The sequence below is a fragment of the Dermacentor albipictus genome, chromosome 5 (genome assembly GCF_038994185.2).
Source record: "Dermacentor albipictus isolate Rhodes 1998 colony chromosome 5, USDA_Dalb.pri_finalv2, whole genome shotgun sequence".
In the NCBI taxonomy this organism is placed as follows: Eukaryota; Metazoa; Arthropoda; class Arachnida; order Ixodida; family Ixodidae; genus Dermacentor; species Dermacentor albipictus.
This window is the reverse complement of record NC_091825.1, coordinates 113,902,901-113,927,515: the sequence shown is the minus strand read 5'-3', so window position 1 is coordinate 113,927,515 and position 24,615 is coordinate 113,902,901. Positions and strand designations below refer to the sequence as shown.

Genomic DNA, 24,615 nt, shown 5'->3' with positions numbered 1-24,615 from the left:
CTTCAGCACAGTATGCATAGTTCTACTCGGAACCCTGGAAGCACAAGTACACTGCTTTGTTCACTCCCTGCAGCGTAGTCTGCCCATGCTTTTCTCCCTTTGAAGCAATCAGCTCGTGCCAATTTTGCAAGCTCTACCTAACACCACATAGTTGTTCATATTGTTGATGTGCTGTTTTATAGTAGTAACACATATTTTGTTAGCTTGAATCATAGTTCAGCAAAGAACAAAGGAATTCATCATAGCTTTAGTTAGGAGTTAGGTGGACGTTAAACTACCCCAGGCCGCCAAAATTAATCTGAAATCCCCCCCATCCCCCCACTATTTCTGTCCTAGCATAAGTGTGGGAAAGTTACCATTGCATAGTTCAACCCTATTATCAATAATGTCGGTGACAAAGCAGAGTGAAAGCAACCACAAACAAAGTTGAAAGCCAAACAGGAACTCGTGTGGTCGGCAAGAATCATAACAAAAAGATAGAATATGCTGGGAACATATAAAAGATGTTTAAAAAAAAACTGATATTTTTACCTATGCATGCAAGCTGATATGTCAATTTCTTTATGCAACCTGTTAGTTGAATTTGTATAAATTAAACCTGGCTACTTACAATTGCCTTTTATGTGTTTGTCTTCAGGAGGCAATTGTGAAAATCATGAAGATGCGCAAGCGAATCACCAATGCCCAACTGCAGACAGAGCTGGTGGAAATTTTGAAGAACATGTTCCTGCCTTCGAAGAAAATGATCAAGGAGCAGATTGAGTGGCTCATAGAGCACAAGTACATGCGTAGGGACGAAGAGAACATCAACGAGTTCATCTACATGGCCTGATCCAGCCACATGCGCCGGCGCAGTGGTTTCCGAACAGTGCGCGCACACACTCGTATGGACCAGTCGAGTGCTGCGAAAGTTCGCCCGGTTTTTATCCAACCGTCGCCCCCTTCTAAGTCTAGGCTTCAGAGCAACTCGTCAATCAGAGCGGCGCCCATCTTGCCAAGGAACGCTGTACACTGTTTTCATAGGAATGTTGTTTTACATGAAAAGCTTTTTTTTTCTTTTAGGATGTGATGACACTGGTTAGACTCATTCATCTGTAGTACTGTAATTTCATGTTGGAAGTGAGCCAATTCATTGTTTTACATATTTGGTTGAACTCATCTGATCAAGTGCAAGAATGCCACACAATGTGAACAAAGTTGCCTGTTTTGTCTCACCTTTTCTGAAGGGTGGTTAGATGCTTTGCTAAAGGAACGATACTACTTTCAGTGCTCGCGTCTGTTGCCAACAGATTTGAGTATTTTATTTAAATGTTTCGAGAGTTACTTTTCTGAACACTTGGAAAAGTGACGACACGTGGAAGCATTCGGCATTGTACTACGTTGGCCTTTGATGGTACTGGAGCTGACTTGATCTGTAGAGTTGCTTGAACAGAAACATTCAGGTTTCACTGGCAAGCCCTCTTCCGCAGGCACAGACAGCAAATGTGCATGCTTACCCGACAACAGCTGCAAGCCATTCGAGAATCTGTACGTTATATGTTGCTAAGCAACATAGTGGGAGTTCTCTAGGAATATGTACTGAATGTTGTGTTGAAAAGGTAGCCCGGTATAAATGCCTCGTCTTGGTAAGCTGCTCACTTGATTGCATTCAAATTTTGCTTGGAGCTGGCATTGGATGGTGCTTTGTTTTGTACCACATTTGAATGCCGCACTTGCATTCTTCACAATAAGTACAAAATATCTGTGGTGATGGCACATGAAAAAGTAATTATGCTACTGAATGGAGTTGCTGGCAACATGGAACATGGTGTAGTTTATTCTTCAGGGCAGCAGGTGGCACCGCTGATATCACACATTTAGTTTGGCATTGCCACATGACATGACCTTCTGATTTATTCTGGAAATGCCAGTACCGAATCTAAACATAATAAGCAAAACATTCACTGCCACTTCACCATTAAATTTGAGCGCAATCAACGGTCAGTTTGGCCAGAAAAGAAGCTTGTACAGGGGGCATTCTTGTCAACCCGTTTAGTACAACCTGGCACTAATGAAGTTTTTGTCTGAGTAAACACTCCGTTATCTGAAATATTGCTGTGATTTGTGCATTGATGCCGTGATTTTGCACAAAAAAAAAGAAAGTCTTTCAAATGTAGGGTAAACCAGTATAAACGCAGATCAGTTGAAATTGGCCAGACAGCGATTTGCGTCACGAGTAGTTGGTGCCTCGCCATGTGTAGATGCACGTGTCAAGGTTTAAAACATGGTTTGCTGTGACAAATGATAAAACGTGTTAGTACCTATCCTTTTTGCAGCAAATATTTTTGTCAGGACGCGCAGACCTGCTACAAGAGCATGATGCCCAAGCAATTGCAATGATAACTCGACATAGCTTTTGTACATATTTATTTATTACAGCTACTAGGCCTTTACCAAAAGAAACGAGACTTTTGTCTGATCGTGTTCAAACAGTAGGCCTGTATGGGGGGGGGGGAAAGGAGGGCGGGGGGCGCATAGTAAGCGACGACTCAGTTCATGGGTGGAAGTATGTAAATATGTTTTACATGTGAATAAACAACTTTGGAACAACACACCGGGAGCCTCTATCGTCATCTTCCGAGTGCTACGCACTCCACGACGGGTCACAAAAGCAGGCTGCAGGTATTTCCGGTGACGGTGTTGTAGCAGTCGAGTCATGCGAACAGAAGCACGCACAGGTTTCAAGTCGACGACTGCCTGTAGTTCTTGGTCTCCAGGATCTTTTTCCCGCACATAGCGCAGATGCCCTTCTTGTAGGCGCACCCCTGGCAGTAGTTGGACCCAACCTGATGCACCTTCTGGCGACAAATACGGCACTCGGCGAACTTTCCATAAGGCGTGAATCTGGCCTTCTTCGCTGTCAGCGCCTTGTTTTCGTTGATCATCCTGCCACCACCTTCTGTTGTGTTCCGAGCTCCGGCTTTCCACGGGTCCGGGGTGATGACTTTTCCGAGCTTTTTCTCGCACTTCTCACACACCATTTTTGCCAAGCTAGGCAATCGTAACCTGTTAAGAATGTTCACTACAGCACGTCAACGCTACTCAAAGCTGCAAGAACGGATGCAGCTTCTAGTTGGCTGAATGGCGCTGTAACGTAAGCTGGATCGTTTTGGCTTGACCCCACTTAGCTTCGTCGTTAAAAGTCCATGGAAAGCCTCTTATGAAGAAAAACGTGCAGGAACACCGCGGTTCTGAACATGTTCTGACTAGCATCGTTGTTAGCAAGCAGCAGCAATATGGGTTAATCATATAATTTGTATTAGGTGTAGTCCAACTTTATATTGGATCAAGTTTTGCATAGGCTTCAAAATTTTAGCGTTCCGTTATTTGAAGCAGATATCTCAAAGGCCATGCTTTTTAACGTACTGCGATTGCAAAAAAAAAAAAAAATTAATGACGTCATGCGCGCCTTTTTTGTTTTAAACATTACGTTATTATAAAATACTTTACACAAAAAACACAATTATTTATCTTTACTGAAGGTTTGCTTTAGTATTTCATTCATGTAGATTATATTTTAGGGGTGTATTTTTTATGTCATTGTGGCACGTTAATATCCGATAGGCGGCGATGCGTTTTGTTGGGGGATCTCGCGGTTGGCGCGCTTTGTAGTTTGCGCACATTTTCATGCTGATTTGCCGGCGCTGTTTTATAAGGTTTGTTTAGTTTTCCATTGAAACTCTTTAAAAGAAGAACAACTTTTGCTAGATCATTATCTAATGAAGCTACTTAACGCAGCAATTGTTGCGCTGTGTGTGTTTTGCGATAGAAACGTCGCGCACTTTCGATCTGGTGGTATTGGGAAGCGGCTACTCTTCCTGCATATTTGTTCTTGCAATTTTGGAGAGGTTAGCCGCAGCCATAGATATGCCCACGAAACGTTGTTTTCCCCGGATATTTGCCTTCTTTTTGCAGGAATGAAGTGCCATGTACCGGAAATATCCTGGCACAATCGAGATCCCATCTTGAGCATCGACTTCCAGCCGTCAAATGACAAATGTCGTAGGCTGGCCAGCTGTGGTACGGACACGCATATAATGGTACGTTTATCGTTCTAAGCCGGAGTAACTGGTTCCTTTTCTCATGTTACTGATAACCGCTTGTCACGCAAAGCTCTACAGCCTCACTGCAACGCCTCCCTTGTTTTTTTAATACTTTTGGGAAAGCGTAACTCCCATGTATTCGTTTCTGGATAACTTGAATGCTTGCGTAGGCGTCGGGTTTTGTCACCGATTATGCATCTGGGGGTGTCTTTATTTCTATTCCTCAGCTGTAGTTTATTACGTTTTAGCCAGTTCACGTAATTTCGCTTGCAATCGAGATATCATTCATGTATGGATTGTGATAAGATCTGAGTCTGCTCTCCTTCAGCACCGAGGAATAACTGCTGTTGCTCTCATTCTTTCGTTCTCTCTCTCTCTGTCTTATCTCACTCGAATTGTTTACTAAACAGTATATCATTTGACTGTTGTTTGTTACTGTTCCTTCTGGTACTTAGATATGGTTCATAATAGTGCACCACAATGGGGAATGCAGCCTTGAATTTCGCTCCGACCTGAACAGGCATACCAAGACCGTCAACGCTGTACGATTCTCAAATAATGGTAAGCAGGCGCACTCTCCTCACTCCCATTAGACTGCAAAATGGCTGATTCTGATGTGAGCTCTCATTTTTACGTTGATTCTATTTCCGACCTTTCAGGCGAACTACTTGCATCAGGAGATGATGGTGAGTTCACTGTTTTTTTTTGTTCATTTGTTTCTGAATTGGTGGACCTGTTGCAGACTATGGAGAAAGGGATTAAACAGAAGAGACTGCAAGGACACTTTGTGGTCCTAGTGTCTTGAAAGCAGGACGTGTCTTTTCTATAACACAAGTTTCTGCCTGGATGTTAAAGCAAAGCTTTCTTTGATCCTTCCCTTCCACTTTGCGCGGACGGCCGTATGGCCAGCTAAACTGGGCCGATCTCTGAAGCTTTGCAATCAAAGGTGGCGACTTGGTGGGCTGATCCCAGTACCAGTGTGCTACCATGAGGGTTTTCATGTGGTTGTAATGCGAGCCAATCCTGAAGCCAGTGCAGCTGGCACCTATATACAGCACCCATAGCATTAACCAATAGCGCACTTCCAGGCTATTTGTATTAGGAAGAACAGCCCTAATGTCTGCGCCGAATATTCATCAAAGACTGTCATCCCTTGAGCTGCAACATGTACTTGGCCCATGGAATGATGCTGCCAGTGCATCTCACGCCACGAAGACACTCTTAAGCTTCCTTAGAGGCACTGGTCACATTAAGAGTCTTTGATTGGTTGAGTTTTATGGTGTTTCTTCACTTTTCAACAAATCCATCTGGAGTAGCAAACTAGGAGTGTCACTATGCAAACCTCTCCAGGAATGGCTAAAGAGCCCCCCCCCCCCCCCGCTCTCTCTCTCTCTCTCTATCTATCTATCTATCTATCTATCTATCTATCTATCTATCTATCTATCTCTCTCTTTCTCTCTCTCTCATCAGTGGTATATCTTAGGTCAAACGGGAAGCTATTGCTCCACTTTGACATTCATTCTCGGATCATTTCGGCCTCCTTTTTTACACTCAATTATTAGTGTGAAAACTTGCATTGAGCTAGCCAGCCTTGCTCTGTCTCAACACTCCGTCTACGAATGCACTTTGTGGATTCCATGACAGATGCAAATGTTATCATCTGGAAACAAGTGGACAAAAACCCCGGTGACGTGTTCGATGAAACAATAGAAAACAAGGAACACTGGGTTGCGCAGAAAGTGCTGAGGTGAGACGAGTACACGCAAGAAAACGTCGTAGCTAAGCATTTTTTATGCATCTTTCTTTCGTTACATCAGGGGACACATCGATGACGTCTGTGACATCTGCTGGTCGCCCGATAATACGTACCTGCTGTCTGGGTCGGTGGACAACTCAGCCATCATCTGGAACATTGAAAAAGGTGTGTTTATCTCATGTACTTTAGTAATTTTGTGGCATTATTGTAGTGGTTAGGTATCCTGATTGAGACAAGCTGAGTTGTATGCTGCCAGTTAAAATGTTCCTTTAAGCGAATTTTTTATTTTAGGGGGTGGCAAACTTTTTTGATAAGAAAGAAATTGTTTATATTCTGGTGACTTGAGGACTCGTTGTTGCTAAATTATATTCCCACCATGCGACAAGATGAGTTATCACTGGGAATGCTTGTACAAGAAAGAGTGGCACTAGCTAGCATGACCACTTTCTCTGGCATGATGTGGCTTGCTGAACCATGTAGTATTTAGTGTGAGATAATGTGCTCATAAATCTTGTTCGACATGATGATGTAGCAGTCATATGAAAAAACCTATTCAAGAACTGGGCAGTATATGTGTAAAGGATCGCAATGGCAATAATGGTTTCTTGGAAGTCAGTATAAAAAAGAAAAGGCTAGTATGCCAGTACAGCTACTGAAGCGGACAATGTTCACTTTTACTCGACACTAATCACATGTGTCCATGTATGATCAACTCAAATGTCCATGCAATTTAATTACACATGGCACAGGTTAATCACATTGTGTTACCATGCACCACACAGAGGCTTTTTTTGGTGCTTTGGGTGGAGTAGTGTGTCATACTTTAGCAAAATGTTGTGTTCAGATTAATATTGCCAATAAGCTTCTACTATTATTTGCAGGCAAGAAGGTCTCTCTGCTGAACGAAAACAAAGGCTTCGTCCAAGGCGTTGCATGGGACCCCAGAGACATCTACTTCACCACCCTCAGTTCTGACCGGTAACTGTTTCCTGGTGTTATGCTTTTTTAGTGTAAAGGATATTGTATTACACCATGCAGGCAGGTATCCACATGACGTATTGCGATGAAGTTGGGCCTGAGATCATTTTAGAACAGACTTGGCAGCCGGTGTTCTTGCATGCATAACACAGACTAAACACGAGCAAACTGTAGTTTGTTGTCTCAAGCAGCTGGGTGCATGTAACTGCGTGCAATTGTCCTACTTGCTCGCACCACCTGCGAAGAGACATCACCCAAAGATGGCCTACAGACTTTTGCTCTAGGGACAATTGGCGCCATGCTGGAATTCAGCCAAGGGAGAAAGACTGGAAGACAGGACAGTACGCTGCTGGAACACCAAGCTGCAGATGTCAGCTTGCAAGCATTTAGCCAGCCTTCATAGACGACGGCAGCAAGTCAGTAGGACAGCTGGCCATGGACTCGAGAATCGCCAATCGGGAAGCTGCCATTCGAGGAGATACTGTTGCTCACTTTCCCGCACGGCACACTGCTCTCCCACGGCCACAGATGCATTGTCGTCTTCGTGGTGAACAATCACTATCATAGCACACATCAAAATCGTCAAGTGCGTGCAAGTAATGCTTCCTGTAGGAACTGAAGTACCTTGTGGAACAGATTGCCCACAGGTTCAGTAAATAGGAAGCATTCATCAGTGGCCTGCATGTGGATAAACTTATACTAGTCATTTATAAGTTTACAATGAAAACAAAATTATGATGTGCTTTCATTTCGTGTCTCCACACTCCTGAAAAATAGTTCCTGAAAAGTTTTCACAGGCACAAAGAGGAGGTGCCGCTGTGTTCAGCAAAACTGAACATGCTGTAGTCACGCACCGTGCGCACCAGCAGCTAATTTGACAGGTATGCTTATGGAAAAAAAACAATAATAAAAAAGAAAACAGCTCAGACACATACACAGCAATACTTTGTGCTTGAATAGTGCTATATTGGGAAAAGTATTATCCTGACTTATAAAATGTAACTGCTTACCAACCCCTTTCCCCAAAGAGAATTAGAACAGTTACATGTTGCAGCCCTGAAGGTATGCTGCAGTGGAAGGCCAGGTTAATCTAGTCATCCTTTACTTAGTAGTTAATTTAGTTTTCTTATATTTTTGTTAGCTAAAAGGTATCACAATCGACTAGGGAGATCCTTGAAGCAAATGAGATCAGTCGCTTACAAGCATCATGCTACTATTGGCACTGAATAATACAGAGTTACAGTATCTGAGCATCACTGATGGGAGTGACGGGATACGATCACATAGCGGTTTCATTTTCTCATGCCTTTCTTTATTTCTATCTTTCTTCATATATGTCTGCTCTTTGTGAACACTGAAGTTGTTTGATGCAAGCACTGTGTGCGTCCTCTTCTCTTGTTTCTGTGCTGTGCTGTTAAAAATTCAAAATAGTATCCAGTTAGCCTTTCCTCAGACATGTGTAATGCTTTGAGCTCATGAGGAAACAGAACGTCCCTCTATCTCAAATGGTGTGAAAGGAATTTGCAACGTGACAGCAGCTGAGCAAGGCAAAGCCGTGGCTGCGAATAACAACGAAGAGGGAGAATCAGACGAAGTAATCGACTGATGAGCGTGCACTTGTGAGGAGTCCTCGCATCTACTTTGTTGAGCTGTCACTGATAGCAAAAACTTGTTGTGACATGCAGATATTTACAAGTTCTGTGTTTCCTTTTCTGCAGGGCACTACGTATATTCAGAGTCAGCAACAAGAAGGTCGCCTACAAGATACACAAAGCCGTTGTGCCACACGAAGGGCTGAGCGATAAGGTAATTGAGATACAGTGCATAAAAATGTATGGTTGCTGGCCTGCGCATTGTTTGAAAATTGCATAATTACTCAATGAAAGTTCAAAAGTAAAATATTGAGTCAAACTGGGCTTGTAAAATAAAGTCCTGGAAAAGCAAATTGTGTCGTTTAAGAGTAAAAACTTGACATGTCCAGAAAAGCAATGTAAAAGCGAAACGTGGTTGGTAGTGCATTATTCCTGTTCCTGAAACAACACCCCATGGTGTGTAGGACAGTGTGGCCAAACAATGTTGTCATTTGTCTAAAGTATATTGCACTGGGCTCAAAAATAAGTGACAACGTATCAAACACTTTCATAGCCTCTTCTTGTACCAAAAGGAAAATCTGACAGAATTTGTGCATTCAAATTTTGATGTCTTATAGTTATGGTAGTTTAGCAGAAAATAATCACACACAAAAAAAAACAGTGGACAAGTACGAGTGCTACTAGCAACTATTTATTAAAATACCACCGACCGATAGTTGTACAATTTGTAGCGCATGCATGCCATAGCATCACAAGGGAAAACACCACGACATAAGGCTCGAGAGTATCAAAAAGTGGCTTGCATGAATTCGTATTCAGATGAATGCAAGCTTATTGAAGCTTTGCTAACTCAAATAGAGGCATTCCTTTCGATAAAAAAATGTCTTCAAAGCCAACTGAGACGTGCAACTTTTGCTGCTGCCTGGGATCTTTGTCTCCTGTGAGGGGTTCTCCTCCCGTGCTCTTGGGACAAAGGAACAACAACACAGTTGTGCAAACACTCACAAGGGCATTTATTGCGCCTTTCATAGATCAATGCCTGCTAGCCGAGTTGCTATCCACAAAACATGCCGATGGGCGCGCGACAAATCTAGAAGTCCGACTCACCGCGACCAGAAGCGAGCGAATATGTTCGCCCCATGCTGGATCCCAACGCCTGGTCGTTTGCGTGTTCGGTCACGCCAACGGTGGCGCGTTCGAAGGCGGCCACGCGAGGCGGCCTCGCAGAAGCATGGGTCGCCGCGCGCGCGCCGACCCGCCGGGAAAGAGACGCTGCACGCGCGGCACGCGGCACGGCACATCCGTGCTGCTTGCTGTCTCGAACCCAAGAGGGAGTGCCTTGTCTTTCCCGCACCCAAGTAACCGCGCAGCGGCGCGACACTTGCGCCATCTCCCACACCGCGCTTGTACCACTCCGACCGCCGCGCGGAGACGGGGCTATGCGGGAAAACAAGATATCAGGGGAGGCGCGAGGGTCGCGCATCCCCACATCTGAAGTTGTGGTTCACAGCCACATGCAGAAATGTGTGTGGTTATCCTCTTTCTTTTCTTTTACTTTTAGACCAAGCTCACTGTAACGTACTGTATCATAAAGTAGTCAGTCCCCCTGAAATTCTGATGTCACTGGCAGTGTGGTTAGGGTGTGACAGTCAAGAAGGGAAATGTGGTCTTCATTTTGACCACTACAGTCCTACCTAGGTGTAACAAACTTGGATATATGCAAGATAAAGTCTCAGCTGTAGCAGCCACATTTCAATAGGGCCGAAATGCAAGAACACCCGTTTGCATTGGGTGCACATTAAAGAATCTCGGGTTGTCAAAATTTGAAATACCCATCTATGACGTGCCTCATAATCAGATCATGGTTTTGGCACATAAAACTCCAGAATTTGATTAATTTCATTAAACACGGATATATAGGAAGGTAAATCTAAAATTTGGTTGGTCACACATTATTGCAGTGAGTCTTCTGCTGCTATAATGAAAACAAAAATGCAATATATCCAAGACAGTATTGTTTGTAGCAAAGCAAATAAATGTTTGCTCAAGATATCTATCGTAGCAAATATGTTGAATGGTGAGCAGGAGCAACTTGATGCAGTGCATTCTGATCGTGCGTACACATCTTGGCCAGCAGCTTGGTTTGAATGCAGACGGCAAACCAACATGCGGACCTCTTATGGTCGCACTGTTCACATATGTGCATATTAACGACAGTGCGAACTACGTGTTTATAATTTATCATTGCTCAAATGCAACTTGTCGACATAGTGACATGCAACTTGTTGGCATGGCTACATGACCATCTAAATCTACAGGAGGTCTTTTTCTGGCCTGTCGGAGGCATCACACTTGCATTTTACTTGTGTAAACTTGATTACTTTTTGTTATCATAGTAGTTGCACACTTGCAGCAAATATCAGATGTAAAAAAAATATGAAGTGAATATGAATATGAAGTTGCCAGATGCGACTTTATTTTAACAAAGTTCAGCTGTATGAAAATGTCTGTACAGAACATAAGCAGTGGTGCTTCAAAATGATCAACCATTCTAATCTGAATCATTGCATGCCTTAACATCCGTGCATGCTGAAATGAATGTCACCATAATGACACCACAATAACCTGACGAAGTATTTTAAGTGCTTTTATTTGCTTTGACTGTCGTATGCCGTTTTTATGCGCTCATTAGTGCCTGTCATTCTTTCTTTCTCCATCATCATTCTTTCTATCCTTTCCTGGAAAGCAGGCAGGCATTGTTCCTATGCCTCTTCTCTAATAGAGTCAGAGTCTTCTCTTCATGCCTAGCAAAAATTTTTAAATTTTAAATCATTTTAGCAAGGTCTGTGTGCAGACCAACTTGCTGTTTAAGCACAAAGTACTCATACAAACCATGAACCAAGGTTTTAATTGCATCGCGAAAATCAAACAGCGCGAAGGAACAGAAGACAACAGAATTGGACAACATGGCTGCTGTGATTTTGTTGCACTGGCAAGATATAGATAGATAAGCGTACAATGGCACATGGTGTATGCAACATATTCTAGACGCACTTATTGTGTAAAGTGAATTTGCTGGCCTTTATCGCCAGGCTAAACCTGCCTGTTGCTACAACCCACCACCAGCACCACCATAGGTGCATCGCCAACAAGCAAGGCAGAATTTTTGCCAATATGGTATGCCTCGACTTGTTCCCGGTTTTTTTGGTTCTTATTTCTAAACAGAACACTCGTTTCCTGAGGCAGGGCATTGCAATGGCAACGTCTACAATGTGTGGCCAGATTTGATCATTTGTAGACATTACGTGGCTTTGTTTAGACTGCTGCCACCACATGTGATGCATTACAGGATACCTCACCAACAGCAAGTATTGACTTTTGGGCAAGTTGGATTGACATTTTGTCAACTTTCTGGCCCAAATAAAATGCAGACAACAGCCAGCAACACTACGTACAGCAGACTTCCATTAATTTGACTCCAGTGAAATAGATTTTTTCTGTTATTTCGATCGCAACAGAAGGTTCTGGCCGGTGCCCATGTATTTCTGTGGGCCCAGACATCCGTTATTTCGATCCTAAAATTGTGCAGTCAGCGTGCACTCGCTTGATCCCTGTGGTGACCCCAAATAGTAGCCTCTTTAGTGCAATTGTCAGTCTCGGCAGAGCTTAGGGGACAGTTAATGCACTGGATGCACATCATCACCCTTCGGAATCGCCTACTTCCAGCCAGCCCTATGAAGGTTTTTCAAGCAATAACCCTAGCTCGCAATGGCCCATCACAAGATTTACGCAGTTCAAAAGTGCATTCTTTCTTTTTCTTTTTTTTTTTTAAAGGCAATGGGGTCGTAAATTGCCTGCATGTTGCAATAAGAAACTAAAACTGCCTTTGCAGCGTGCGTATGCTTTACCGTATGACACAGATGTACTGCGGCGAAGCTGACATTACAAAGAAACAACACAGCAACGCTTTAAGAAATCAGCTGCCATTGTGCAACACATTTTTCTTTTTAAAAAGTGAGTCCGTGTTAGATTTCCACTTTGTTTAGGAGCTTTAATGTAAATTCTACATTAGTTTTCCACTTTGGACAGAGGCCTGTTAAGCTCTGGTGGTTACTGCCAAATGAATTGGCAGTTTGTTTTGGCATTTTTTATGCACATTATTGATTTCAACCTGCCGGATCATTCAATGAATTTTGTCAGTCTTGTCAGGGTCGAATTAACGGAAGTCTACTGTACACTGTCTTGCTCTTGTCTGCGTTATATTACCACTAGAAAGTTCATGTTGCCTTGCCAAAAGAGAGGAAGCTTGAGAAAATAGATGTAGGTGCCATTGCATTTGAACGATGGCTGTACTTACCATTAATGTACATTAATATGTAGCTGGTGCGTGCTGTTTCGTTTTAACCTGTGCTTTCGTGGAGCACTCTTTGTTGCTCCGGTCCAAACAGAACCTAAGTTCGTGTTACCTCTCCCTTTCTTCATTAGGACAAAGGAACTAGGTTGTTTTACGATGACACACTGAAATCCTTCTGTCGGCGGTTGGCGTTCTCCCCTGATGGCGAACTGCTGGTTGCACCTTGTGGCATCATTGAGCAGGACAGCGGCAGAGTGGTTAACACGGTCTACGTCTTTGCTCGGAGCGATCTGTCTGAGTGAGTTTTACTTGTAACTTGCCTGCCTACAAGAGTGCTTTGCTAGTACTCGCTGCAGGTTTCTGGAACACTGAAACTGGGATCCAAGCTCGTAAAGTGAAATTTTGATCATGCAATTGGGACGTTGGAAGCAAACAAGCTGATGTATTATGCACATTGCTCGGAATTTTACCAATAATTTGGGGACGAGACTTCTGTAAAACTCCATGTAAATGATAACCATTTCATGCAAACTGTAAACTAATGCATCTAATTTGTCTGTTTTTTAGACACCTTAATAGCCACAGTTTGGTGGTAGTGTGATGTCTGTGCTCGCTGTAGTGCTGAAGAACTTGTAAAAAATTTGTGCTTTAGTGTTTTTAAGGTTTTTGAGATCTTCAGCTATACTCCAATAAAAAAAAATAAAGAAATTGGGAGCCTAAATAAAATGCCTATCAACAGCCACTGGAGCACAACTTTCTTTTAAACTTGCCAAGTTTCATTGAAGTCTGTCAGCCATTTCTCAGTATCATGATATCTCCGTGTTTCACATGCAGTTGAACTGGTAAGTTTACATTGACCTCAAACTACCGTGGTGGCTGTGAAATTGTGCTGCCGAGCATAAGGTCGAAGGCTCGGCTCCCGGCTGTTGCGGCCACATTTTAATGGGGGCGGAATGCAAAAACGCTGATGTGCTGTGCTTATGGTGCGCTATAAATAATTACCGGTGGTCAAAATTAATCCGAAGCCATTCACTGTGGCATCCCTCAAAACCAACTGTGTAGTTTTGAGGAGTTAAACCAAATAATTAAATTTTTTGAGTTGGCCTCAAGCTAGGGCTTACTCCTTATATAGCTAGTTGTACACTAATTCCCATGATAGTGGAGGGTAACTTGATATGCAAATCACCTTACTCTGGTTTGCATGTGTTAATCTTGAGCAGCATAATGCAACATTTTTTTTTTTCATCTTAGAAGTGTCTTGTAGCTACATTGAAAGCATGGGAAATGTCTGTCCACTACAACCGCTTCTCATGGCTTGAGAAAGGTAACAGATACAAGCACAGGCGCATAAACGGATGTATTTTTTCCACAATGTTAGCGGTAGATAATTTTCAGCATGGAGCATTCTTTTGTTGTTTTGGACTCGTCAAGCTCAAACGTTCCTGCAGCTCCCTGAAGAGTTGTTGTGGGAGAGCGTTCCTTGAGCATTGCCTGTTGTGATTGAAACGTTTACATAGATGTAGTTCAAGAGCTTGGGGAATTGTCAATTTGGGTTTTTTTTTTACATGCGAAGTCTGTGCCTCAGGAACAACTATGACTCTAGACACTGCAAGAATTTAACACATTTTTTAATCAACTAGTGTTAATTGCACAGCCAGTGAAAATTAAAACAAGCATTTCTGCATTCTTGCAGCGGCAGAGTAATGTACTTATTTAAAATAGTGCTGAAAGGTAAAATGAAAAGAACTCACCATGACAACCTGAAAAGAAAAATATATAAGTTACCCTGTTACAATACAGAAGAAATCCACTTTTGCCATGAAAAAAAAAACGTACGCGAGAAAAGATGCATAAACAAAAAGATAGGTGGCGACGGGCTGCCTTGAAGTTCCCACGTCTGTTCGAGCCTAGTTCATTTTTAATCAGGTGATTGACTGCTGTACATCGTATTCTAAAAGCGACAATCTGAACTTGGCAAGTATCAATAACTTTTACCGAGTCGCAACGGCCCAAATACCAAAAAAAAATAATTTGAAATTCATGATGTCGCATTGATGTGCTGGCACTGGTGTTTTGGTGTTAAAATAGGAAAAAAGTGGAGAGAGAGAGACTAACAGTGACCTTCGTTATTGTTTTAATCGGCCTGGTACCGGAAAATTAATGAAGTAGCAATGTTAAAGAATAATTTGTCAGTCTAAACTGATTTAATGCTTCTTCTAAGCGTCCCTTTAATAACCTGAAGCTATCACTACTACTGGAAGTTTTTCATAGAATTGCTGTCCCTGTTACACTTGCTGACGAGTTTGTAAGTGCTCCAGTATTGTGCGTGGCATTTTGCAGACCGGCCTACTACTTGCCTATCGGGGAGAAGCCGAGCTTGGTGATACGCTTCTGTCCGGTTTTCTTCAAGCTGCAAATGCCTGGTGCAAATGATGGTAAGTCCGAAGGGAGTCGAGTGCAAGGGCCGCCTCAGCTTGCAGCCTCTCTAACAAAACCTCCTCCATCCTAACAAAGTGACGCGAAGCAGACAGAGTTTCTTAGTGTAATTACTAGAACTCACAATTACAAGAAGGAACTGTGGCACTGCGATTGTTCAGTTACCAAGGGAACGATTGTTAAACGTTAATCGATGGTTAAACGACGGTTAACAACGTTAAAGAACCCCAGGTGGTCCAAATTTCTGGAGTCGCCCCCCCCCTCCCCCTTTTTTTATGGTTAGTTCATACATTTGTCTGATCTTTGTGCTTGTGACTTCAGACGCCCTTGTGACTTTGTTCACTACATTTTTTTCTGCCTCCAATGGGCTAAATTACGAAGCAGTTTTGTTTTTATATATTCAGTAGGCAATAAGACTCTGCAAACATGCTGTGAATTGTTGCATTTATAACGCTATATTTTGTATAAATTTATCCGTTTGCAAAGTCGTAAAGCCGTTTGAAGCCAGGATGAAGTTCAGGCAAATTTGTGTACGTACCCTAATTCCCAAGCTGATTGAACAGCCATGCTTACAGCTTCTGTAGGCACAAGCGCCAGAGTTCCCTATTAATTTTTATAGCAACTTCTGTGGGAGCAGATATATGGTTGGATAAAAGCATGTATGTCCTGGTGGAAGTAACTTTTAAAGGTGTGGAGTAAGGCGAGGGATTGACTTGCATTCAAGGGTAATACCTTCAAGGGTAATACCAAAGGTAATACCTCTGTTTTCTACTGTCTGTTTCTGTGATGTTGACTTAAAATTGAAGCTGTCCTTGATTTCAATAAATGGAGTTGTAAACATTGAAATGTTGACAAATACTTTGCCTCGGTGTTGCTTATAGATGGAACTAGCAAGGAAGAAGTAGAGGAGCCACTAATCAGGTAATGTGGATTCATGTCGCACCTCGGTGCCCTTGCTTGGTGCCCTTGGTACCCCTGCTGATCGGCTCATGATTGTCGTGTTTCCATGCAGCTTGCCGTACCGGATGGTGTTTGCAGTGGCCACGCAGAAGGCCATATTGTTGTACGATACCCAGCATAGCGCGCCTTTTGCCCACATCTCAAACATTCATTACACAAGGCTCAGCGATTTGACTTGGTATGTCCCATCACGTTGACTCTTTAATTGCAACTGGCTGCTGCATAAATAGAGGTAATTAGTGTCAGCAGCCCAGGGCTAAAGCACTGGCTCGTTCACACGGGGGTAACATTTCAGGGAGTATTTTGGTTAATGTTAGGTTTGGGTGGAGTACTTGCCCATTCCAACCAGAAATTGGAATCGGGCCGACCATGATCTGTGGCAACAAGCAAATCCAAATTCTTGCAGTCTTTGTTCACTGTCGTTTGCATATTTCCATTTCCCCCCCTTCCCCTCCCCCCCCCCCTGGATGCAAGCAGCGAAAGCTGTGTCACCTTTGCCTGACACTTGTGCGCATGTGCGAGTTGCAAGAGAGAAATCTGGGGACTGCACCTAGGTACTATGAAGGCGGACATACTTCATTTCATTTGCCCCTAGCTGACAGCGGTCTGCACTATGCAAGAACTCGCGCTTACTATTCATTCTAACGGGCGTAAGCTTATCTAAATGGAGAAAGGCATCTGAAGTCAAAATAGGCTATTTCAGAAATACAAGGAACATTCTAAAAGTAAGTTTTAAGTTTTGTCATTTATTTTCACACGGGAACTTTATTGCCAAAAAATACACACTATGGCATCATGAACTATACACCTCACGTTATTTTTCCACATAGTCACCACCGACATTGAAACATTTGTAGTAGCGTGCAATCAGTTTGAAGCAACCACTCTTGTAAAACTCGGTGCCCTGCAATGAAAGGCCCAAGGCATGATCTCTTCACCATACATGATCTTCAACATACATGACGGACACACTAGTCCCAGGTGCCCATTCATACCGGATAAGAGCATGCACTTCCAGTGGTGACTACGTTATCAGCACCTGTCTGTCTGCCATCGTGATTTGTACTTGAATAACCTTGAGCACGCTAGTCTTCTGCAACTCTTTTCTTCCGCGCTCTGCGCATGCGTCATTCTTCCTCTGCTAACGCTCCTTCCGTCATTGAACCAGCAACGGGCATCGCTTCATATGGCGATTCACCTGATGTACAATATTCTCTTTTTAAAAAATGACGAAACCTACTTTCAGAACGTCTTTCATATTTTGCCGCAGGAAATAATTCAATGCTTTCAGCAGAAGCAGAGTTATTGGCAGTCAAACACAGCTTCTGCCGTGCTTCTCTTCTTTCTTCAATGCCTTGCACTGCGAAGGCTATGGCGGAGTAGGGCGTGCCCACAACGTTTCGCCTTCTAAATGTTACTGTATTTACTCGAATCGAACACGCACTTTTTTTCCGGTAAAACGGGTCTAAAAATTACACGCGTGTTAGAATAGAGTACGACCCCGAGTCTGCGTTACCATATCGCCATTGGCATTTCAAAATGGCCGCTTTGCACACGCCTTAAGCGTAGCTGCCGTAGCTTCCTCCATGTGCTGTAGTACGTGTGCTTAGGTTAGTACACTGTCCATCCTCCCATTCTCTGCATTTGCTCTGTCAGCATGGAAGTGCCGACAGCGAAGACACACGATGCCGCAATCAAAAGGAAGGTGGTGGTGTCTGCGGAGATGGATGGCATCATGGGCGTTCGGAGTTCCCAAAACTTACGTGCAAGTCAGAAAAGGCGTTCTACTCCGGTAGCTGCTGCGTGTGGCACGGCCGCGTGGCCGCTAGCTTGAAATCGATTTGTGATGGAGGCAGAGTTTACCCATCTAGGCACATCGTGCTGCATTCTCGTCGCTTAGTTCGCATTGAAGCGAGAGGCTGCACAAAGCTCAATTCACTCGCTATCGCCACCAAACCTATTGCGATAAGCATCTTCACCTATCTGTTTTACAGTGCATGGTGCGTAATAGCGTACTGCATGTTTTAGCAGGTGATAATTCAAACGCACTGCCATGCCCTGCTGCCGGCGGTGCAATGTGGGCATCACATTTCGCTTAGGCAGCATTCGACGTCGCCCGCCAGCTTGGTTTCGTTTCAGTTTCCTGTCGCCCTCCTAAAGCACCACGCAATAGGAAAACAAAACGCGCCTCCGCCGCTGGAGCAACACCAGCTCAACGTGCGTCAGCGTCTCATGCCACAACAACACACGCGACGCTTCGCATTACATAGATGTCAACAATAGTCGAGTCTGACAATTTGTTTTGTTACTTCGGATCGTACATTTTCCCGGTTAACACGTTTTTGTCTTGCTGTTTTTCCCGAAACGTATGAACGAGGTTCTACTGAAAATTTGTCATGCAGCAGCCTTTATTTCAAAGTTTTTGTGCCCCCTAACAGTGTGTGCAACTATATCAAGGTCATTTCTCGTTCATCAAGTGAACGTTGAAGCTCACCATTGCTTCACTTCATCATGAAGTCGAGCGTCTCATTTTTATTCAAAACAGTTTCACATCTGATGCTCAAAATTCAAGAATGAATTTACTACTTTGATTTCTTTCACTGATTTCAGTGGTTTTTGCTCTTAATAGTTTCTTTAGAATTTTCATTATGCTCAAGCTTGTTTTACGTAAGCTTCACAAGTACTGTGGCATTTAACACTTGAGAGAATCTAGCCTTCATTACTCCCCACCAAATGCAGCCCTCGTCCAAATTTTGGGTCTGGTTTACTGACGGAAATTTTTGCTCCAGGTCTTCCGACGGCAGGGTGTTGGCTGCTTCATCAACTGATGGATACTGCTCCCTCATCACGTTTGGCGAGACGGAGCTGGGCGAGATCTACGAGGGTTCCTTCCCATTTAAGGAAACTGTAGAAAACACCAGGTATGTGCATTGGCTTGCATAAAGTTTGTTGTAGACACTGAACTGCTGTGTCAAATCAAGCAGTATAATGCATATGTGCATGGCTGACTGGGACAGTGAGTGGCCAAATATGAGGTTGCGGGCCCGTGCAAGAAGTCCTTGAGCTTTCGCAACTTACTGTCGTGGGCTCAAACTGAAATTTATGGGGCCTAAAACATGCACTGCAGGCAGCATGCACTCAATGGGCAACTCTGGCTATTTTTTCGAGGTGAATGGGTCTCAACGAGATTTCTATGAAGTGTTCTGTGTGGCACTCTAATCACCTGTGCCAAATAGTTCAAGTGAAAGTTATTTAGTTTCACTGAAATTGAATTTGAAATGCTCCCAACTCGTACCTGTGAATACAGTAGAACCTCGTTCATACGTCTTGGAAAAAGTCGGGAGAAAGGACCTACTAACTGGGAAAACGTACGATCTAAATTAAATAAAAATATTTTGACTCAACTGTTGTTGACATCTATGTAATGCAAAGCCTCGCGCAGATCGTTATGGCACGAGACGCCGATGCGCATCGAGCTGGTATTGCTCCAGCAGCCCGAGATGCATTTTGTTGTTTTCCCATTAGCGTAACTTTATTGGGTCATTTTTTGTGTTCTCGATTGCAAACGTTAGCGCCGGGAAAATGTGTGTAACGTGAACGTATCAGTGGATGTTCTACTGTATATGATTTCTTATTCTCAATCCTGGCCATTTGCCGATTTCAATATCTACTTCGCAATCAAACGGCAGTTACAGACGAATGGGTGCTTGCCAAGCAGTCATTTTGTGCAAGCTCCAGTGCTGTGAGGACCATTCTTTGGCCCGTAGGTACATATAGGGTATTTTAGCATAACATTACCGACTGCCGCCAACAGCTTGGTACTTGCCACCACCGTTCAGCAAGTTTACCAGCATGATGACCCCATCCACAAATCCATGCCAAATAGATAACTTATTATATAGCACTAAATATTAAGCAATCAAGTGGTTTCAGTAAGTTTTGCCATTGCTCTCTTCTGAGTAACCAAATAATAAATTGTGACAAGCCATGTGCATATAACATTGACTCATGGGTTAATGGAATCGCCATGGTATCGAACAGCTTCTTTGGTTTCTTCAAAAAATTTTATATTTTGGCTTCATGGAAGCTTGTGAGCTGGAAAAACCTAACTATTGTGGGTGATTAATATGGCAAATCAGTTTAGTGGAAGTCCACAAAGTCGAGGTAAGCGCATTTTATGGTAGGTGCTTGATCGAGAGTGCAAATGCTACATGAAACAGCTGTCCAAGTTACCCAGCTTAGTTTCGGTACTTCTTTTTTAATTATGTAACGCGGCACTGCATTTCCGAGTTTCTAAGCAAATTGACTCACTTTCGTGTTTTAGCAAAATCTTTGCTCACTTGTCGTAATATAGTATAGAGTCTAGGGAGTTGCCCTTTGAGACAGCAGCTGTATCTCATCAAGTGATTGATTGTGAGGGAACATGGTGATGCTCAAGCAAGTAAGAGATTCATAGCTTATTAATGGTAATAATGTTTTATGTTCATTTTGCAGTTTCTAGTACACTGAAAGTTTGAGGGATGTTAATTTAGCTGCTGCTCCACCTGTGTTACCGCGCCAAGTAGTCCAGCAACATTTGACAGTGCTTTTGGTTGCTCAGACCGGACGCTGAATCTATGCAGCTTCCATCTGTGACGGTTTCGAGTTTGTCTAGACATGAAAAGGAAAAGCTGCAAAATAAGTAAATCTTTACACTCAGTGGTGTGTTCTGTCTTATTTAACTTTCGCTAACATGGTGTTCGTGTGTTATTTTCTTCAGCCTAATCTAACTTTGAATAAAATGGGGGACTCTTTTCAGAAGCGCTTTTATTTGTGCACGCTTTCCCTCCGTAGCTTCCTCTTCATAGCCACAGAAATTTGTCCACGAATATAGTAGTTGTTTAGTTAATGTTATTGCTGCACTAACATATGTCTTTTGTACTTATTCAAAGCACTTGAAAACATGGGACACCACGATTCATATTCTTTCCTGCTGTAATGAAAAAAAAATCACACTTGTCGTGCACCAGTAAGCGAGTGACTTTCACAGAAACATTCGTCTCTGCTTTGTACTTGAAAAATTGTTATACTCTGGATCAGCACATTGTAAAGATTCTGTTCCAATTCTTTTCATTTGCACACTTCGCCCGTGGTCCAAGCAGTGCTGCGCCTACTTTGTCGCAGTGATCATCCAATCATGTGCAGTGGATGATAAAAGAACGACCACATTTCACTGCATTTACGATTTTCCGTGTTGAAACTGAACCCATATATAGTAAAACCTCTTTAAACCGTACCCGCTTAAACAGCAGTTTCGTTTTAAAAGTAGTAAAATCAAATCCCTCACTCAGCGGCCATTGAACATAATGCATTTTGTATCCGCATAAACCGTACAAGCTTATTACGTACATATTGGTTAACACAAAGTGTTTCCACTTTTCATCGCAAAATCACGGTGGTACGTCGGCGCCAGTCCGGCAGAACAAGCCTCAGAGATCGGAACGGCCTCCAGGCGCACAGACAGAGGGCGCTTGGAAGGCAGAGTCACATCAACACATAACATTATTTTGCCCCGTGCCAGAGTCTGAGAGCGTTGCGGCCCATGTTGTCAACTGGTTCTTTATTCTATGGTGATCTTGTGTCATGCAATCTAGGACAAAAACTGGGTGCTCAGCATAGAAGAAAAATTGGACATTGTTCGTGCTGTCAACATTATTTTGCCCCATGCCAGAGTCCGAGCGTTGTGACCCGTGTTGTCAACTGGTTCTTTATTTTATGGTGGTGTTGCGTCATGCAATCTAGGACAAAAACTGGGTGATCAGCATAGGAGAAAAATTGGAAATTGTTCGTGCTAATAAACAGGGCACGAAGAAGTCAGTGCTGGCACGTGAGAGGGCTCTAGTTGACTATGGTGTGTGGCATTTGGAATGCGAAGAAGTTGCTCGGCAGTGCTGCTGTGACTGCGAAAATGCAACGGCTACGAGGTTAGACTTTGAGGTTCAACTTTTCGACATTATTGCCTCTCTCCTTGCCGAAGTGTCGCCTAACGGCAATGATGAGGGCGACAAGAACAGCGCAAGTATGGGAGATTCAGGCCCGACAGCAGTGGGAGATGATGCGCGTTACGTCAGCCTCATGCGGGTGTTTGCTGAGAAGAGGGGGCTGGCAGAAAAGCTGGCTCGTCGAGTGAGTTTGAGGCCGCCGTCATTGCTGCTAGCCCGCCGCGGTATCAAATGAAAATAAGACTTATGCCGTGCGAAGTGAATAAATACTGCATGTTTGCTGTGCTTTCATTCGGTTAAGTAGTACTACAATGTAGTACATACATTTTCCGAGCTCTGGCCAACTACTGTTTAACAAGGTTTCACTGTATAACAAACGTTTTCAATGGCGGTGTGGTGTTACATTTAACACTTCAAAAATAATTGTGATAAAAGCAGGTCGCACACAAAGTTTTGAAGCATGGAATCGCGACCGAACTGGGCGCACGGCAGCGCACCCCCCACTCCAGTCTAATAGCAACCAAGATACAGTTGCCGAGATGAGTGAGCGCCCGGGCGCATTTCAGAAGCCACAGGGAAAGTCGTCCGCTTTCAGCCATGCTAGGGTAACCATGCTTGAGGGCGAGGCAGAACAGTGGCAGTGGCCTCTGTGATGGCACCGAGCACTATCACAGAAGCCACGATGACGGCAGCACTTTAGTTTTTGGGCACTTGTCCCTGCGGCGCCGCGTGCAATCACAGGGGCCATGATAGCAGCACTCTTGTTCAGAGTCAGTGGTCGTTACTACGCCATTATTGGATGGTCATGGTTCTTCCACGTTTCTTTTACATCGATGACAAAGGCATTCTATCTATAGAACTTCGTACTTTTTCGACCGAAGCGACATAGAAAATGTAACTTCATGGCTATCAGCGCATGTGCAGCTGACATTGAAGCCGTAACGCCACGACCTTTGCAAAATGCTGACATGCCATAGCAATTTCCGCTTCCTGCCAACTAGAATGCTTTGCTGTCATATTCGGAATCCGCTCATGTCCTGCTGATATCAAAACATATAGTAAGCTTTGAATAAACAATGGCGGCAGCTGTGCTTGTGGTTTCGAAATGGCAAGTGATCGGAACTGGCTGGGCTAGAACATGCCGCATTGCTTTCTTTAGATCGGGTTTTCAAACGAAAACTTCCAACTAGATGCACGAAAATGCCAGGAACAAAAAGCGAGATGTTAAAAATACAATTTTTGGACCAAGGTATTGTTGAATCGTAAGTGCCACAGCCAGCTTCAGTGTCGCTAATTGTGCATTTTGAAGAGTATGTCCACATATAACGAGCTACTGATACAACAGCCACTTTTTGTGTGACAATCATATTTGTTATAAATGAATTCAACTGTACTATGAAGTGAAAGGCATTGCTACATTATACCGGCCCCGATTCATATTGCATTGTAGTGTTCAAATCGGCACCCCAGTGATGTGTCTTATCTTTAATTACAGTGACTCCCCATCTGGATCAAAAAGCAGTTCTCCTTCAGAACCTAAAAATCTTCCACCAAAAAAGAGAGACATATTTAGAAATAACAAAAGGAAAAGTGCCAGTTTCAAGATAACAGAAGTCGCAGCAAGGGTTAGTACCAGCCCACGCACCAGAAAGACGCCAGCCGACGTTATTGTCATCGACGACGAAGAAGACTCTAGAAGTGGCAGGAAAAGCTCCAATCAGTCTAACGGAAACAGTGGAATGGGGCTGGAAGACAAGAAGTGCAACGGAGTCGCGTTTGAGGAATGCCCGCTGACGAGGAGAGACAATAGTGAACAGATACATGGGGCAGATTTGAAAAATGCAGCAACCAACAAAGACAAAGCACTCCATCAAGAAGACAGTGGTGGTAGTGGCGACTTGGCAAACACGTGCACCAAAAACAAGCTAGTGTCCGAGGTTTCAAGTGGGACTAAGATGGACTTGGGAGATTCCAAACAGGAATCGCAGGACAAAGTTCAGCAGTCTGTGGAAGTTTGTAAAAGGGACACTGCACCTCAAATTGTGAATGACAGCTCAAGTGGTCAGGATTGTGAAATGATAGCCTCTGACAACAGTGAGGACAAAAAGCAATCTCCAGAATCAAGCGGTGCCAAGCCAGAATCGGGGAAGTCTGCAGATCTTCCAAAGAAAGCACCTCGACGGGTTCAGCTGGTTACACTCTGTACAAAGAAATTGTGACACACTAGCCAACAATGAAGGTGAAGTTGCGAGTGGAAGCCCAACATGGGAATGAGAACTGGCCAGAGATGCGCACTTGGACAGCACTGAGCGCAAAGCCAAAAGAGCAGACATTCCTGTATTGATTTTTCACTTGCAATTCATTGTATATGACACTGTAAGTTAAATTTTAGCAACATTGTGTAGCACTGCCGATTACCTTGCATGTTAAGTCACACAATTTCCTTGTAATAAATATATTTTGGCCATCCCTCCAG

The 24,615-nt window shown here is 43.5% G+C and overlaps 3 protein-coding genes across 7 annotated transcripts in view; 2 read left to right on the top strand and 1 right to left on the bottom strand.

The window, feature by feature from the left end:
- Window positions 1-2,490, top strand: part of Cul5 (cullin 5) — a 30,165-nt gene extending 27,675 nt beyond the window's left edge. For all 4 annotated transcript variants that reach the window (XM_065454819.2, XM_065454821.2, XM_065454822.2 and 1 more), the window contains exon 16: window positions 638-2,490. In XM_065454819.2, the coding sequence (XP_065310891.1) occupies window positions 638-832 (195 nt within the window). In that variant the 3' untranslated portion in view covers window positions 833-2,490. The remainder of the gene's footprint in view (window positions 1-637) is intronic.
- Window positions 2,491-2,720: 230 nt separating this feature from the next.
- LOC135920546 (cysteine-rich PDZ-binding protein) lies at window positions 2,721-3,020 on the bottom strand. Its single transcript, XM_065454855.2, has one exon. The coding sequence runs from the start codon at window positions 3,018-3,020 to the stop codon at window positions 2,721-2,723; it is 300 nt and encodes a 99-aa protein (XP_065310927.1).
- A 565-nt stretch (window positions 3,021-3,585) lies between these two features.
- On the top strand, window positions 3,586-24,614 carry Caf1-105 (chromatin assembly factor 1, p105 subunit). 2 transcript variants are annotated; one of them, XM_065454823.2, is made up of 14 exons: window positions 3,586-3,695; window positions 3,955-4,079; window positions 4,538-4,643; window positions 4,742-4,768; window positions 5,727-5,829; window positions 5,900-6,003; window positions 6,720-6,816; window positions 8,535-8,622; window positions 12,894-13,060; window positions 15,103-15,197; window positions 16,080-16,119; window positions 16,211-16,336; window positions 18,948-19,079; window positions 23,635-24,614. In XM_065454823.2, the coding sequence occupies exons 2-14, from the start codon at window positions 3,957-3,959 to the stop codon at window positions 24,356-24,358; spliced, it is 1,932 nt and encodes a 643-aa protein (XP_065310895.2). In that variant the 5' UTR covers window positions 3,586-3,695; window positions 3,955-3,956; the 3' UTR covers window positions 24,359-24,614. The 2 variants fall into 2 exon arrangements, with proteins under 2 accessions (XP_065310895.2, XP_065310896.2); XM_065454824.2 differs by lacking the exon at window positions 3,586-3,695 and adding an exon at window positions 3,732-3,887.
- The last annotated feature ends 1 nt before the right edge of the window (window position 24,615 follows it).